Here is a 13,695-nt window from a genome sequence, read left to right on the forward strand (position 1 = left end):
GGTAGGTGTCTGTTCTTCAGATGGTCTTCCAGAGTGAGAAACCAGCTGGAGTTTGGTGGTGGCTTGCACTTGCATGCAGTGCTGTGGCTGTCTATTGAAATGTGTATGCACTCTGGTTTTGCAATAGGAGCTGCTCCGTAGAGCTCGCATGCTGGGGCTGGGGGAGGACTGGGCAGGTTATCACATCTGATCCTCTGCAGCTGGAGGCTCTCAAGGAGCGTTCACTCCACATGCCACCAAATGGTTCAAGCCAGCAGCAAATATAGAGCTTGCAGCAGAAGTCTGAAAGCCACAATGTGTGTTGTTCTGCCTACAAAGGGCTGGAGAAACCAAAAGCATTATTTGCTGCCTGTGGTCTTCTCAAACTGTTAAGTGTGTAACTGAATGTATTATTATGAGCCTGCAAAAACTTCACTGGTCAGTGAGGTGTATCAATGAATTCAGTGTATTTTTGTAATCTTTAGACTCTGAGCTAAATCATAATGTTTTATTTAGAAAACGTTGGGTTGGAGGGGAGCTGATGGAACAAAGCAGTTCTGCAGCTCTGCAGAAAGTATTTGGGCTCATCTGGTGCATTTTAGAGGCAAGAAAAAGACTAGTGAACATTGGAGCAGCTTTATTTCCCAAGCTTTCTCTGCCTCTTCACATCCCATTCCAGGGGTTTCTGTGTTGCATTTCAACTCTGCACTCATGGGTGGCTCTTTGAGAGAGGATGGCTTGTTTTGACCCAGTTCCAAAGGAAACCATAGTTTGCTATGGCTGAAATACCCTAGCCATGTTACCAATAGAAACTACCTGTTTCAGGCACAAATAGCAGCCTTTCATCTGCAATCTATCATCTTTTATTTAGGGGGGGGGCATCAAATAGATTTTTTGGGTAAACTGACAGGTAATTACCCCTAGTAGTTATTGGTGACCTTTTAAACTCATTCTATTTCTCCCTGCTGCAAGGAGCAGCACATAGGACTGCTCTTGCTGCAAAAAAGTATTTACTCTGTTGAAATACCATGTGGTGGTTGAGTTACAATCGGCTGCGTCATGTCTTAGGAATGGCAGTAATTTTTCAAATGTAAACCAGTGCCTGCCAGCTACAGTTGTGATTTATGTGAGCAGAAACGCAGAGGATCAGGGAGGAAGAGAGAGTGGTGCAGAAGATTTTCTTACTAATGGTTTGATTTGTGATCACTTCTGATGCATTTGGCCATCCGGTATTGGCTTCGTGTTCAAACTTCATATATCTTCCACAAAGTAGTCTTGAAATACAGCCTGTGATCACAGGAGTTGCACTGCTGATTGTGGTACTTCACGTCAAATTAGAGCAGATGTCATATTTGTTTCAACTTGCTGCGTGCTGCCCTATCTGCAGACTGCTGCTGAGTTTTAGGTACGCTCTGTGGTGTCCCACAGAGAGAAGGGCTCCAGGAAGATGCACGTAGAAATAGCCCAGAGGAAGAAAAACTCTGTTACGTTTTGCAGGAAAGTGTGCTTAAGGATCTTAAAGTAGAAATTCAGAACTGCTTCACATCGGCTGCATGTGAGATGTTGCTTTCAAAGGGAGAAGGAAGAGGAGCAAAACATTTAAATTAGTGCAAACCCCTGCATGAGTATCATTCTTCAGTTGAAGGCTTATTTTGTTGTAGGTTAATCAGTTAGCAGTAAACTCAAGCAGAGTTGAAGGGCTGCTCATTGCCACGAGGACGCTGTCATCCTCTTCTGTTTCATTCAGCCTCATTCAGCAAAGCACACTGCACTATTTGCTAACAAGCAGATTTGCAGCGATTTTAACAACTTTTCTTACGAGCTCTCAGGCTCAGCATTCTCACGCTGTCCTTCCTGATTTCTGCACTGTGTAGTGACAGCCTTCCAGTGGCTTTCACTCAACAAAAAATAAACTTGTGTGCTTTGAGATTTGTTTGTACGGGCATTCTTCTCCTCTGCATGGCTCTGAAAGGAACTTCCTCTCTGCTCAGTCAGTAAAAGAGGAGCCTACATGCACATCCAGTGCATGGGAAGTCTTTATATAGAAGATTCTGGGAGAGCCTTGAGCTCTCTCCTGAGATTTGTTTTTCATGTTGGCATATTTTTAAGTTTTGCTCCAGCTTGGTATAAATTCTGAGTTACCCCAACAGAACAGCTCAGCTACGTGTAGAAGAATGGATGCTTTTAATTTAGTTTCTCAATTTAGCTGATGTGTGTGAAGTTTATTTGGTGTGTGAGTTGACTGTATGGCTTCTTGCTCCCAGGGTCCTTCCTCTTTTTTGTTAATCCATGTTAGCCTGAGTCTGTCTTCTCCTGCTTTCAGTGATTACTGTTTCCTATGTAGCTCCCTGTGAAACTAATCGTGTGGACTTCAAAGGCACTGCTGACAAGAACAAGACTTATAACCGTTCCTTGCCGTGTTCTTACTTTGAAAAGTAGATGTGATATTTCTGCAAGCATCTTGTGACTTTGGGGTGCTTCAGTTCTTTGATATCCAGCCTAAAATGTGACTGCAAGCCTTGAGCTTAACAATGAACAAACCTCCAGATCTGCTCTTGTGAGGCATCCCAAATGGCCACTTGCCTTCAGGGGCTTTTGCTGAGCCGTCTCCTATTAATTAGGTGCAAGCCTAATTATTCAGAGGTGTCAGCAGGCTGTAGGTATCTGCATCCACTCGAGGTGTGAGTGATTCTGTATTTCACACTGGTCTCTTGCATATTCTTGCAGGTCTTTTGCTATGGGGCTGTATTTGCTGGCACAAATGCAGTTAGGAACTAAGGCAATTTAAAAAAAAAAAGTTAAGACAAATTCATAAATTGGAAAAGCTTCAACCAAGAGCTTATCAATCAGGAAGGAATAGAGGGAAAATAATCTTCCTGTGTCATTAGAAAGCTAAAAGATGCGCAGCAGAAGTTTGCCAAAGTTCCTTTAATTTAAATCAGCTTTTCTATTGCCAATTAACTCGTACTTAACTTGACTGATAGGACAGTTTGAGGTTAGTGCTTTTTGGAAAGGATCCTGTATGAGCTGCCATGGTTAGATGCAAACGTGGCCAGGTGTAAATGCACCTCAGTCTGAAGACATAAATGCATTTATCCCCTCACTACCACATGAGAGCTGTGCTTTCATATGCACTGCATCTCATTTATTGAGAATACCTAATATAATGTAATTAATTTTGGTCCATTTATCAAGAAAACTGTGCTAATAGAACTGCAAAACATAAATAGGAATTGCTGGACAGCTTGCTAGGCAGACAGTTCAAAGACTGAAGAAGTTGAGTGCTCGTTGGGTCAGTTGCAAATACAGTTTTTCAGCCTAAATGATAATGAATGTCTTTTTGGTACAGATTGTACCTCCTAGAAGGATCTCCCAGGAGTGGAGGACAGAATGCTGTTTGAAGGATGACTTGTTCTGGCAGCCTCTGGAACCTCTTGGAAAGGTGTCTGGCACATTGTCAGGATGGATGTAAAAAAGTTGTGATTGTTCCATGGAGAGTCTTCAGCCACTTCTTACACTCAAATTTTTGGAGGTGTCGCTACAATAAAAATGGACGTTGGTTTGGAAAGTGCTGAATCTGGCCAAAATGTTCACAGAGACCCAGTAGGAATAGTGATAATTCCATGCTCTTGGGAAGCTTGGAACCTTAATCCTCCTCAGTGATAAAGCAGTTCAGCTTCAGCTATATAGTTCTAATATGGTTTCAGAACGTCATGAATAGTGGCCAGTTTGGTTGGAAAGAGTGTCTTTTGTTTGTTTGCTCTTCATACCAGTAATTAGCTCGCATTAAGAATAGGTGAGAGAAGGAATTAGCCCTTATTCTTGCAGCACTTAAATTGCTCTGACAGTGTAATGGGACCTTCAGGCTGCATAGAGATGCAGCTTAATGTGCAGGAATAAAATAACATTAGAAAATGAACGGAAGGCTGCTGTACCTGATTCCAAACTGTTTATCTCCTTGCAACTTGTGCTGTGTAGTTATGGTCTGTTTTCCCTTTGCTTGTTACCTGAGACACGTGGCAAGGTGAAAATGCTTGGGGTGGAAGGTCTCTGGCAATGAGGAGCTGTGTGTCTCACCGTGCCACCTCAGTTCCCTGCGTGGGCTCTGAGTCGTTCTGCAGATGTGAATCAGTGAGACCACAGGCATCCATGAGTGGAATGGGAAATGCTGAAGGTACAGAGGCCAACTGAAATCCCTATGGGTATCCCTATTAGAAACGCTTCTTGTGTTAGCCCTGCCAGCATGACTTAGCTCAGGGGAGTTTGCACAGAGGTGCTGTCTGCTGGCAGCAGAGAGGCTTTTGGCAGCATCTCCTCTTTCTTGAAATAGAGAGGGCCAAGCCGTGCTATGAATTCATCTCATGCAAATTGTGGCAGAGCTCGTCTGTCTCTTTCTGAGCTCATGGATGGGAAGGGGAAATTATCAGCAGCCTGGGAACACTCGTACACAAATCTGTGTCTGTCTTCCTGGTGAGCTGGGTTTGCAGCTGGTGAATGGAATCCTTTAGCTTTATTCTCCCTGTGGGTCTCTCAGCTTGAGTTCAGAGTCGCTGTGTGGAGGTGTGATGCCAGCAAGATGCAGTCCTGAAGTTTTAACTCAGGTGAACTTTATGGTGAGGATGAGCCTGTAGGCACACTTGGACTCCGTGCTCAAGTGTTTTACTCATTAGTCCTCCTCTCATCTCTGTCCTCACTCCCTCTGGAAGTTATGCATACAGTGAAAACTCATTAGATAGCAACGCTGCATTCTGTACAGTAGTATTTCCAAGTTCTCTTTTTCTTTCCTTTGATGTTTTGCCCAGTAAGATCTAGGACAGTAATTTAAAGCCGGTGGCAAATTCACTTAATTCTTTTGAAAGTGCCTCACGCTTTCAAGTTGGGAATTGGCTGAGTGGTCCCATTTATCAAGGGATGGCTTTGGTGTTGGGATTTTGTTTCTGTTTCTACACATCTACTTGAGAAGTTTGTTTCAGAGTTACTCTAATTTCTGTGTCTGAATGGAAGTTGCGAAGTTGAAGGATTCTGGTTATATGGAACTCTTGTGATACCTTTAGGCTGACCTGATTGTAAACCAGACTCTGGTGCAGTTCAAGCCACTGGCAAAACTCCTGATTTCTGTGGTCCCCTAAGAGATGAAGCAAGGTTATAATGATTGCTCAAAAGGACAAGGCTATGATTTGATACGTTTTGAGGATCTTTCGGGCCAGGTCCTGTGGCTCAAAGAAGTGCAATAAACCTGCAGGGCTCAGAAGATGTGACCTTGGAGAAATACTGAGCACCCTTTGACACTAAGATCTATAGGGCACCTGTCCTTTGGTGTCTGGTTCCTGAACCGGATGAAAAGCAGCAGTCCTGTCTTGCATCCTGCATCTTGGGAAGGTCGCTGCCATGAAAGCAATTGAATGTGTATCTTGGTTAAAAAAAAATAATAATAATACTAATAATTAACACACCAGGTAGATGTGTTCTGTGAAGTGAGAGCTGATGGAAGGTGCAGCTTTGATAGCTCTGGGATCTGAGATTTCTCTGTAGTGCAGCAGTAATTACAACATCGGCAGCTGTTGTTGCACCTTTCAGAACTGAGTACCGCTCAGATTACAATGGCATCTTGGTGTCATTGGCTTCTTTTCTCCCTTGTTAACTGAAGGATAGCTGGCTTGATGAATGAGCAAAGAACTTCTGGCAGCTGGATTTTGAACCATGAAGTCGTGGAACACCTTCCAGACCCAACAAACTGCGTGGTCATCTTTCTGCACTTGGATGTGAGTAGGTTGGCTGCTCCTGCATGCACTCGTTCCAATGGCCGCAGACGTGCTGTTGCAGTGTTATATCTGCACACACTGATCTAGCATGTCATAATGCTTTAACCAATGCTTTGTAGTCTCTCTCCTAGCCACTGATAGAAAAGTAAGCCCAGAAAAGTCACTGTTCATCTGAAAACTGACTCTGAAGTCTTTTCAGTGTAGCTGGGGGTATCAGTGTGGTTCGGGTCACAGAAGCAGCTGCAGTGGGCAGAACAGCTTATGCTGAGATGACATTATTGCTTGGTATCCAAATAAGCATTATGTTCTGGATTTATATCTCTGTCCTTGATTGCAGTATAGATGTACCACAAGAACAAAATCTTCTTTATTTTCAGGCAGCTACTGTGGTGTAAACAATTTACTATAAATAATTGAAGAGAAGATGAGTGACGGTAATTCTGTAGACATAAAAAGATGGAGCTTATTTCTTTTTTCTTTATATTTGTATGTCCTTTGCTTCAGCGGTTCTGAGTTATCTCAGTTTGTCTGATCTGAAGCTACTGAGGAGCTCTAATTAAAATCCATGGGCTAATTTGTCTTTGGATCTGCCACTTGCTGCAGAGTATTGTTGTGGTATGGAGTGTGGTTTTAGTTGGTGAGGTTGAAAGCCATAAGAGGCCATTAGATAATCCTGCTGGAACGCTGGTGTAATGCTTGCGAAGCCATTCCTATTCCCATGGGCTGAGGTTGTTAAGTTGGGTTTCTGCAAAGCAGACTTTTAAGAGATTAAACCATTGATCCTGGCATATGATCCCCAGTCTGTGGTGGGGAGAGAAAGGAATATCCTAATGTTGATGATGGCGTGACTGAAAGACGAAATCTTTCCCAGTCCCAATCTGGCAGTGAGGCTATTTGTGCAGGGCAGACTCTGCTAAGCCTTAGATTGTTAGTCTTAGCATGCTTTTTATCTACTGTGCATCTAGAAAGGCATTTTTCTGAGCTTGGCAGGTGAGCAGCTACCATCTTTTTTTGGATTTGGTTTTTGACAGTCGTAGGATGGAATTCTGAGTGTCAGAAGCACATTGAGGACCGTGTGAATCCTCTTGCTATCATAACAGTTCTCAAAAGAAAGGAAATAATAGAGAAACAAACAGGAACAGAATTCAGCTTGGGTCATGCCATGTTCTCCTGTGCTATCTATCTTGTCCAATTTTTCAGCTGATTTTTAGTGCTTGTTTTTAAGCTAACTCAGAATGATTTTATGAATGAGTGAAAATCCTTCCAAATGTGTGCACGTGTGCGAGGTCAACCCTGGAGCAATAAGTGTGCAGCATGTTGAGAGCCCACCTCTGGCTCATGAGATGGTTTACTCTGGAGCCGAATGGTGGCTGATAAGGAAAGCATTCCTATCCAATAATGCCATTGTTGTGAGTTGTTTGCATCCAAAGTGCTAAGCATTCACTCAGAACTTTGCGGAATCAACGCTGAGCGTCAACATCAGCCAGTTCAGGAGTAGTCATTTTTTGCATAACAATATGTGTGTTTCGCAGTGTTGAACCACATCCTCTTATTTTTATTTTTTCAAACTACATATAAATCTTAATTATGCTGTTTTCAATTCTTCAGACACAAATTCCTGGGCAGTTACAAGAAGGTTTTTGCTCCGACATCAAAAAGCCTTTGTTCCCAATAAGAATTAATTCCTTGGACAGTTCCTTGGTTTTAAATAAAACCACTGTTTTTTTGGATATGTCTTGGCAACAGACAGCATACCAGGCTTCTCCAAATGGGGCTGTCCAGCCTTAATGCTGCTGCTTAACACGGGGTTGGTGCAGCATAAAAGCACATACTTCTATTTCCATACAGTAGTTTTTGACTCCTCTGTTGAAAGATGTAATGAGATGAAGTCTGGTTATTGCTCCAGCACTGAATGCGAGTCTTTGTTCAGAGGAAGCAGGGCACAGCCCTCTGCTATCAGATAGTGGTGAGGGCAGGCTTCAGAGAAGTGGCATTTGGAAGCTGTTATCGTGTCTTTGTAATGGGTGGAGGGATGGTTATTTTGAGCCAAGTGAGAGATAACAGATCTTGCAGTGTTTTCCAGGCCAATAATCCACATTTCCAGTGCATTTAAGCAAGTTACTCTACTTCGAATTGTACACAAAATGCTATGCTACAGTTTCTGCCTCCTTCATTTTAGTTTCAGATGCTATAGCTAAGCTTCCCCTTTAGAGGAGTCCTGCAAATGAGTTATGGTTTTAAGATTAAAAAGGGTCAAGGAACTAATAGTTGGTTTTCATCTTTAATTGCTATCTTCAGATTAATTGCATGTGCTGTTCAGGTTTTTTTTTTTCTTGGTTTCTTTGCACATAGAAGAGAACAACTGCTACCCATCCCTGGAGGTGTTCCAGACCAGCTTGGATGGAGCCCTGGGCAACCTGGGCCAGTAGCAGATCTGGAGGTTGGAACTTGATGATCCTGGGGGTTCCTTCCAACCCAAAGCCATTCTGTGACTCTACCTGCCTGACGTGTTGATATCAATTACTCTCTTCAGGACATGGCTCTTCCAATGAGGGCAGGTGTGTCTGTAGCACTGGAATTGGCTGCATTGCCACCTTCCTCCAAATGGCTGTTGGTGTTAGGAGCTGAAGGGAGTGAGCCTGACGCTGTTTCACTGAAATATTTGCCAAAACTATCTGTATAATTGTGCTTTGCCTGGTTTTCCACCCCATGCATGACACTGAGGCTTCTTACTGTTCAGGAATGTGCTGTGATTAATGCAGTGCCTTCGTACGATTGGAGGAGTGACATAACCAAACCTGCTCTTCCCATCCTAACCCCACGCTGTGCTGGCCCGTATCAAACTCTGCCTTCAGAAACTCACTGCTGGCCTTCACGTGGGGCCCTGGCAATGCTGGAAAGCCCCAGCTGCCTCCAGGGCTTCCTTTGCAGCCCTTGTTGCTGGTGATGACTGTCGGGTGATGTTCCTGCACCGAGCAGCGTGTCCCAACATCCAGCCCTCCATCCCAGTTGCACAATGCTGGTGGAGCTCCTCCCGCTCTGTTTTTGGGATCTGCCTTCTGCCCTCAAGCATGAAAATTGCTTCTCCTTATCTCTCCCTGCATAACTCTGCCTGCTGTCACCGGCCATAAAGTTATCAGCTGCCCTCTTCAAACCAGTGCCAGGTTTTGCTGCTCTGCCTTTCCCTGACAGTGCAGTGCAAAGGCTGGAGAAAATAATTCTTAAACTTGCTTTTTTGTTTAACAAACTCCTTCACAAGAATGAAATAATGCCATACGTTGCCTGTAGTGATCATTAAAACCACCCAGTATCTCTTACCTGGATCATGATTTCTTTCTCTGTCTCTTTCCTCAGAATAAATTTGTTGAGACTTCAATGCTGCTTTTCTTTCAGGGTAATAAAAGAACAATTACTGTTCTGAAGTGAATTTCAAAGGACAAAATCTCAGCAAGTTTAGCTTGAAGGGAAAAGATTTATGTTCAATATTCCTACAAATTCTGAGGCAGAAGTCCCTTATTTCTTCCCTTCTTGCTGCACCATCAGGTTTTTCTATACAGAATTTCTATTTTTTCATGCTATGACAATGTTTGTTATGTGCTGCTTCCTTTCCCTTTCAAGTCGAAAAGGGGTCAGATTAAATACACACGATGAAGAAGAGGCTAACTAGTTCAAATAGCTGCGGATGGACTGTTTCAGAGGGGTTGGCTTGAAGCAGCAGGAAGCATCAGTTGCAAACAGCAAAGCTCCCAGGGAAAATATGCCAGCAATTTGTCTTTTATAACCTTGCACATAACTGTTGGGTAGGAGTTCTTATGTACACTGGCCCTCTGTTCTTGTTTAATTCAATCTAGCAAAGCGAGATGCTACAAATCTTGCTTTTCTTTGATGTTCAGTGGTGAAAGCATGTTCATTTGGCTTATAAACGCTGTCTGTTGGGATGGGAAAGCTTTCATGGGAAGCAGGGGGAGAGAAGGAGCTGCAGTGGCTCTTTCTGCTGTGGCTGTTGTGTTATTTGAGGAGAAGGGAGCTGTGTTGCTTCTCCCTCTTCTTGTGCTCTTGGCTTTTGAATTAGCTGTCTGTGCTCTCCAAAGAAAGGCTGCTCTGATGCCCGCCCACCTTTCTGCTGGGCACTTGCTGCTGGTCAGACTGCTTTTGTCCAGAACTGAGTGGCACTTTATGGAAAAATACAGACTTGCGTTTATATAATGTCTGTTTGTCCCCAAAAAACCCAAGACATCTAGAAATCCCACGTGGGAATCCCTGTGTGTATAGGCATGTGTGCATTCCTAAAAAGCAGAGCACGGCCATGAAACCAGAATTCCAAACAGCATTTAAAGACAGAAAGCGAGGCAGCCTGGTTGTAACCACAGGAGGAAACTTCAGAGGACAGAATGCAATCAGCTGAGCTGGAAATTGGCTGAGGTGCCGTGGTTTAAATCTCCTAACTCTGCCAGTGCTGAACCATTGTCAGTGTCTGTCCATAGGCTTTGATGCTTGAACTCCACCTGGGGAACGACACCTCCTGAGCACTGCAGCATCCCCAGCTAGGAAGCCTGAATGGTTTTGTTGATGCACACCACTTCCTGCTGCACATGGCGGAGATTTGGAGCTCTCCCATCCAGCCCTGCTTTAGGGCTAGGAGTGATTTGGCAGGGTTACTGCAACAGGAGGCAAAGCTGCAGGGAGTTTGGTCTCCTTCGGGTTGGGCGCTGCACTTTAAGCTGACCTCTGCAAATCCTTGCAGAATTATTTGCTGCATCTAGCAGAATGGTTTCTTTTTAACTGAGCTGCATTCAGTGTTAACCAGTTCTTCTCTCCACTTAATTTGTGACCTCGGCATCTGTCACTACATGCTAGATCTCAATGGAATACTCTGAACTCCTCCTGCGTATGTTTGTGTTTGACTTTGCCCTTCAACATTATACAAGTTTTTCTGCAAAAATATTGATGGAAGTTTCTACTTTTGGGCCTTTTCTGGGGCCTTTCGGTGTCTGAACTGAATATGCAGCTCAGCAGTCCGTTCTGATTATCTTGGCTCACAGCTCTGCTGTGGGGAGGGAGGGGAAACCTGGATGTTGGAGTAATTAATGGTGTAGGAGCAAAAGTCCAGTAACACACCCATAGCCCTCTGGATGACTGTGTCGTAGATTGCACGTTGCACACGTGGATCTCTGCAGGCACTGGAGGGTACGGCCAGCATGACTTGGAGCCACCATGAGCACGCAGTGCCCTTGCAGTGTAGGAGCATCTGTGACCAGCGTTTATTTCAGATCCTGCAGGGGGTTCTCACAGCCTGCCAGCCTCGCCTGGATTATTTATAGCTACAGTATTTTAAAGAAAGTTACCGTCTGTGAGATAATTTCCGGCGTGGTGAACCACAGTCGTTTGTTTGTGCTGGATCCTGGCCAGGAAGCAATGCACCTCATCGTGACGGAGCCGAGAGGCGCTCGATGCGAGTCGCCTGACGTAGGAGCCCGAGTCCGTGTGTTTAATTTGCAGAGTGTTCTTCACGTGCTGAGCCTCTGAAGCCAGATGAATTTCTCCAAAGTCCTCTGAAAAAGTTTGTGCTGTTCTTGGGATAAAGCTTTCTAGAAGCAGTTAGAGGTGTAAATGCAGTACATTTGAGAAGGCTCTGTTGCTACGTGTAAGACGTGGATTTTATCATCTGTTCTTACACACCACTGTTTGAATACATAAGATAATGTCGCTAAGGAGTGGTGTAATGTGACTTGATTTATCAATTCATTCAACAGCAGCAAAGCGCTTTCCTTGCTGCTTTATGCACCTTTTTACTTTTATTGGTTGGGAAGCAAATTCAGCTTCAGCTTTCTTGCCTTGTCAGGCCTTGAGGAAGCTCTGAGGTCAGCTCTGCTTTGCCAGGTGGAAGGAAACTTCCAGGGACAAGGCAGTTCAGAGGCATGGGCTTCTGGACTTAATCCTCTTCATGCTGGAAATCCGATAAGCGTTCAGATTAGCTTTATCTTTGGTAGGGATTAAATTTGCAGAGAATCTCAAGTTTTCATGCTGAGGTTCTTGTCTGGGTAGACCCATTTGTAGCAAACGGCCTGAACTGTTTGATTCAGCACAGTGCCACTTGTGCTTATGACAGAATATTTATAGTGTTTTACCTGTGCTTGTGAGTGCTGTGTCATAGTTAGCCCTGTGAAAAGCTAATAAAAAATGACAATTATCTAATTGATCCAAAGCCTCTGCCTGGGGTAATAGAGACCTCTGGGCAGCTGTCATGGGCCTTTATTCCTGTAGGTAAAAGACTGACCTGGGCTGGTAAGAAGGATGTTTCTGAAGCTTGCAGGAGCCAATGATAAAATCTGGACATAGATACACTGCACACAGTGTGCCATACATACAGGATAGCTTACTAACTTCAGAGCACTTTTCCAAAATCCTATTCTGCCTTGGACAGCTGATAAGGTACAAGATCTCAGAATCTGATTACCTCAAGGTTTCCTGATGTGTTTTTCAACTCTCTCCCATCTCCTTCCTTTCTAGCAATCTACAACTATGATGCTGTCCAAGATGTGGAGCTCTCCCTGCAGGTCGGTGACACTGTTCACATTTTGGAGATGTACGAAGGTAGGTTGTGAATCACTCCCTACTACTTCTCAGTAGTTCATAGAATCATAGAATGGTCTGGGTTGAAAAGGACCACAAAGATCATCTGGTTTCAACCCCCTGCTGTGTGCAGGTCACCAACCAGCAGCCCAGGCTGCCCAGAGCCACATCCAGCCTGGCCTTGAATGCCTGCAGGGATGGGGCATCCACAGCCTCCTTGGGCAACCTGTGCCAGTGCTTCACCACCCTCTGTGTTCTCGAAACTAAATATAACAACTCAGCATTTCTAGGGTGCAAACTTCAGATCAAGGTTTTGAACTTCTGATACATCTCCCATGCACAAAGCTTGGTGTGTGATGCTTGCTGGATGCTCTTAATTTTTATTTTTTTTTTTGTTAAAGAGTATTAAAATACACATCTCTGCTGTTCCTGGTAGAGGTTTGTCAAGGTAAGATTTCACCAGCAACTCAAGGCAGCACTGTTGGAGAAGGAAATGCTTTCCCTTCTGGCAGTTCATTCCTGGTTTTACACCACACCTGTTTATCTTAGCTCCTCCTTATGCTAGGCTCAGTGCCTAGTCATGTGATGAACCAATCCAGCTGAAACAAGAAAAAAATAAGTAACTTTTAACCCCAGTTAGTTCTTTGATCTGTCACAAAGGAGGTGGTAGATGAAAGAATGGAATGAAGCCATTTAATTAAAGAACAATCTAGTACCTACTTCATATGGAATGTTGTGTCTGTGCTCCCCAAAGTCTAAATGCTCTTTCCAAAATAAAAATGTGCTCATTTTCATAGACAGCATCAGGTTGGAAGAGCCTCTTTGTACAAAATTTCTTCAGTATCACTGCTATGACGAGCTGCTTGTTGAGCAGTTTGTTCTCTTTCCGTTTCTCTTTGTGACAATGGAAATGGGCAGCTGGTTCCCCTGTGGCACAGCAGACTATTTAGCATTTAGACTGATATATGTCAAAGTGGGGAGTATTTTTGGAGCTGGAGGTGAATGTCGTGCTTAATACAACTAACTTAGGAGCTGCTTTATCAGTAAAAACTGCTGTAATGAAAAGGATGCATCTTGCATGATCCAAAATGTTGGAGCATTTTATTTCTTTATTTTGTATAGGGGGGCTGTTGCTCAGCCCTATTGCTTGGTCTGCAGTAAGCTGTTCAACAGGAGTGACATTCAAGAATAGGAAATGAATAGATCCCTTTTTTACCTGAAACGTCCCACTTTGAAACTTCAGCCTGAGAGGACTGATGTGTAAATTGTTGGGGAAAGCAAATGCATCGGAGTTGCTTTCATATGCTGAGCCATCAGTGCGACATCCTGGCTTGTGGCTGAGGACTTAGAAGTTCCTGCAGAACTACTAGATGCTTTTCCT

General features: G+C 43.9%; 1 protein-coding gene across 3 annotated transcripts in view; it reads left to right on the forward strand.

Moving 5' to 3' along the window:
- The window catches only part of DOCK5 (dedicator of cytokinesis 5), a 70,113-nt gene that overhangs the window by 3,408 nt on the left and 53,010 nt on the right, over positions 1–13,695 (forward strand). For all 3 annotated transcript variants that reach the window (XM_042886768.1, XM_042886769.1, XM_042886770.1), the window contains exon 2: positions 12,252–12,335. In XM_042886768.1, coding sequence (XP_042742702.1) covers positions 12,252–12,335 — 84 coding nt within the window. The remainder of the gene's footprint in view (positions 1–12,251; positions 12,336–13,695) is intronic.

Source organism: Lagopus leucura, unplaced genomic scaffold (assembly GCF_019238085.1).
Source record: "Lagopus leucura isolate 7727_CA_CO unplaced genomic scaffold, USGS_WTPT01 Super-Scaffold_100062, whole genome shotgun sequence".
NCBI classification, from domain to species: Eukaryota; Metazoa; Chordata; class Aves; order Galliformes; family Phasianidae; genus Lagopus; species Lagopus leucura.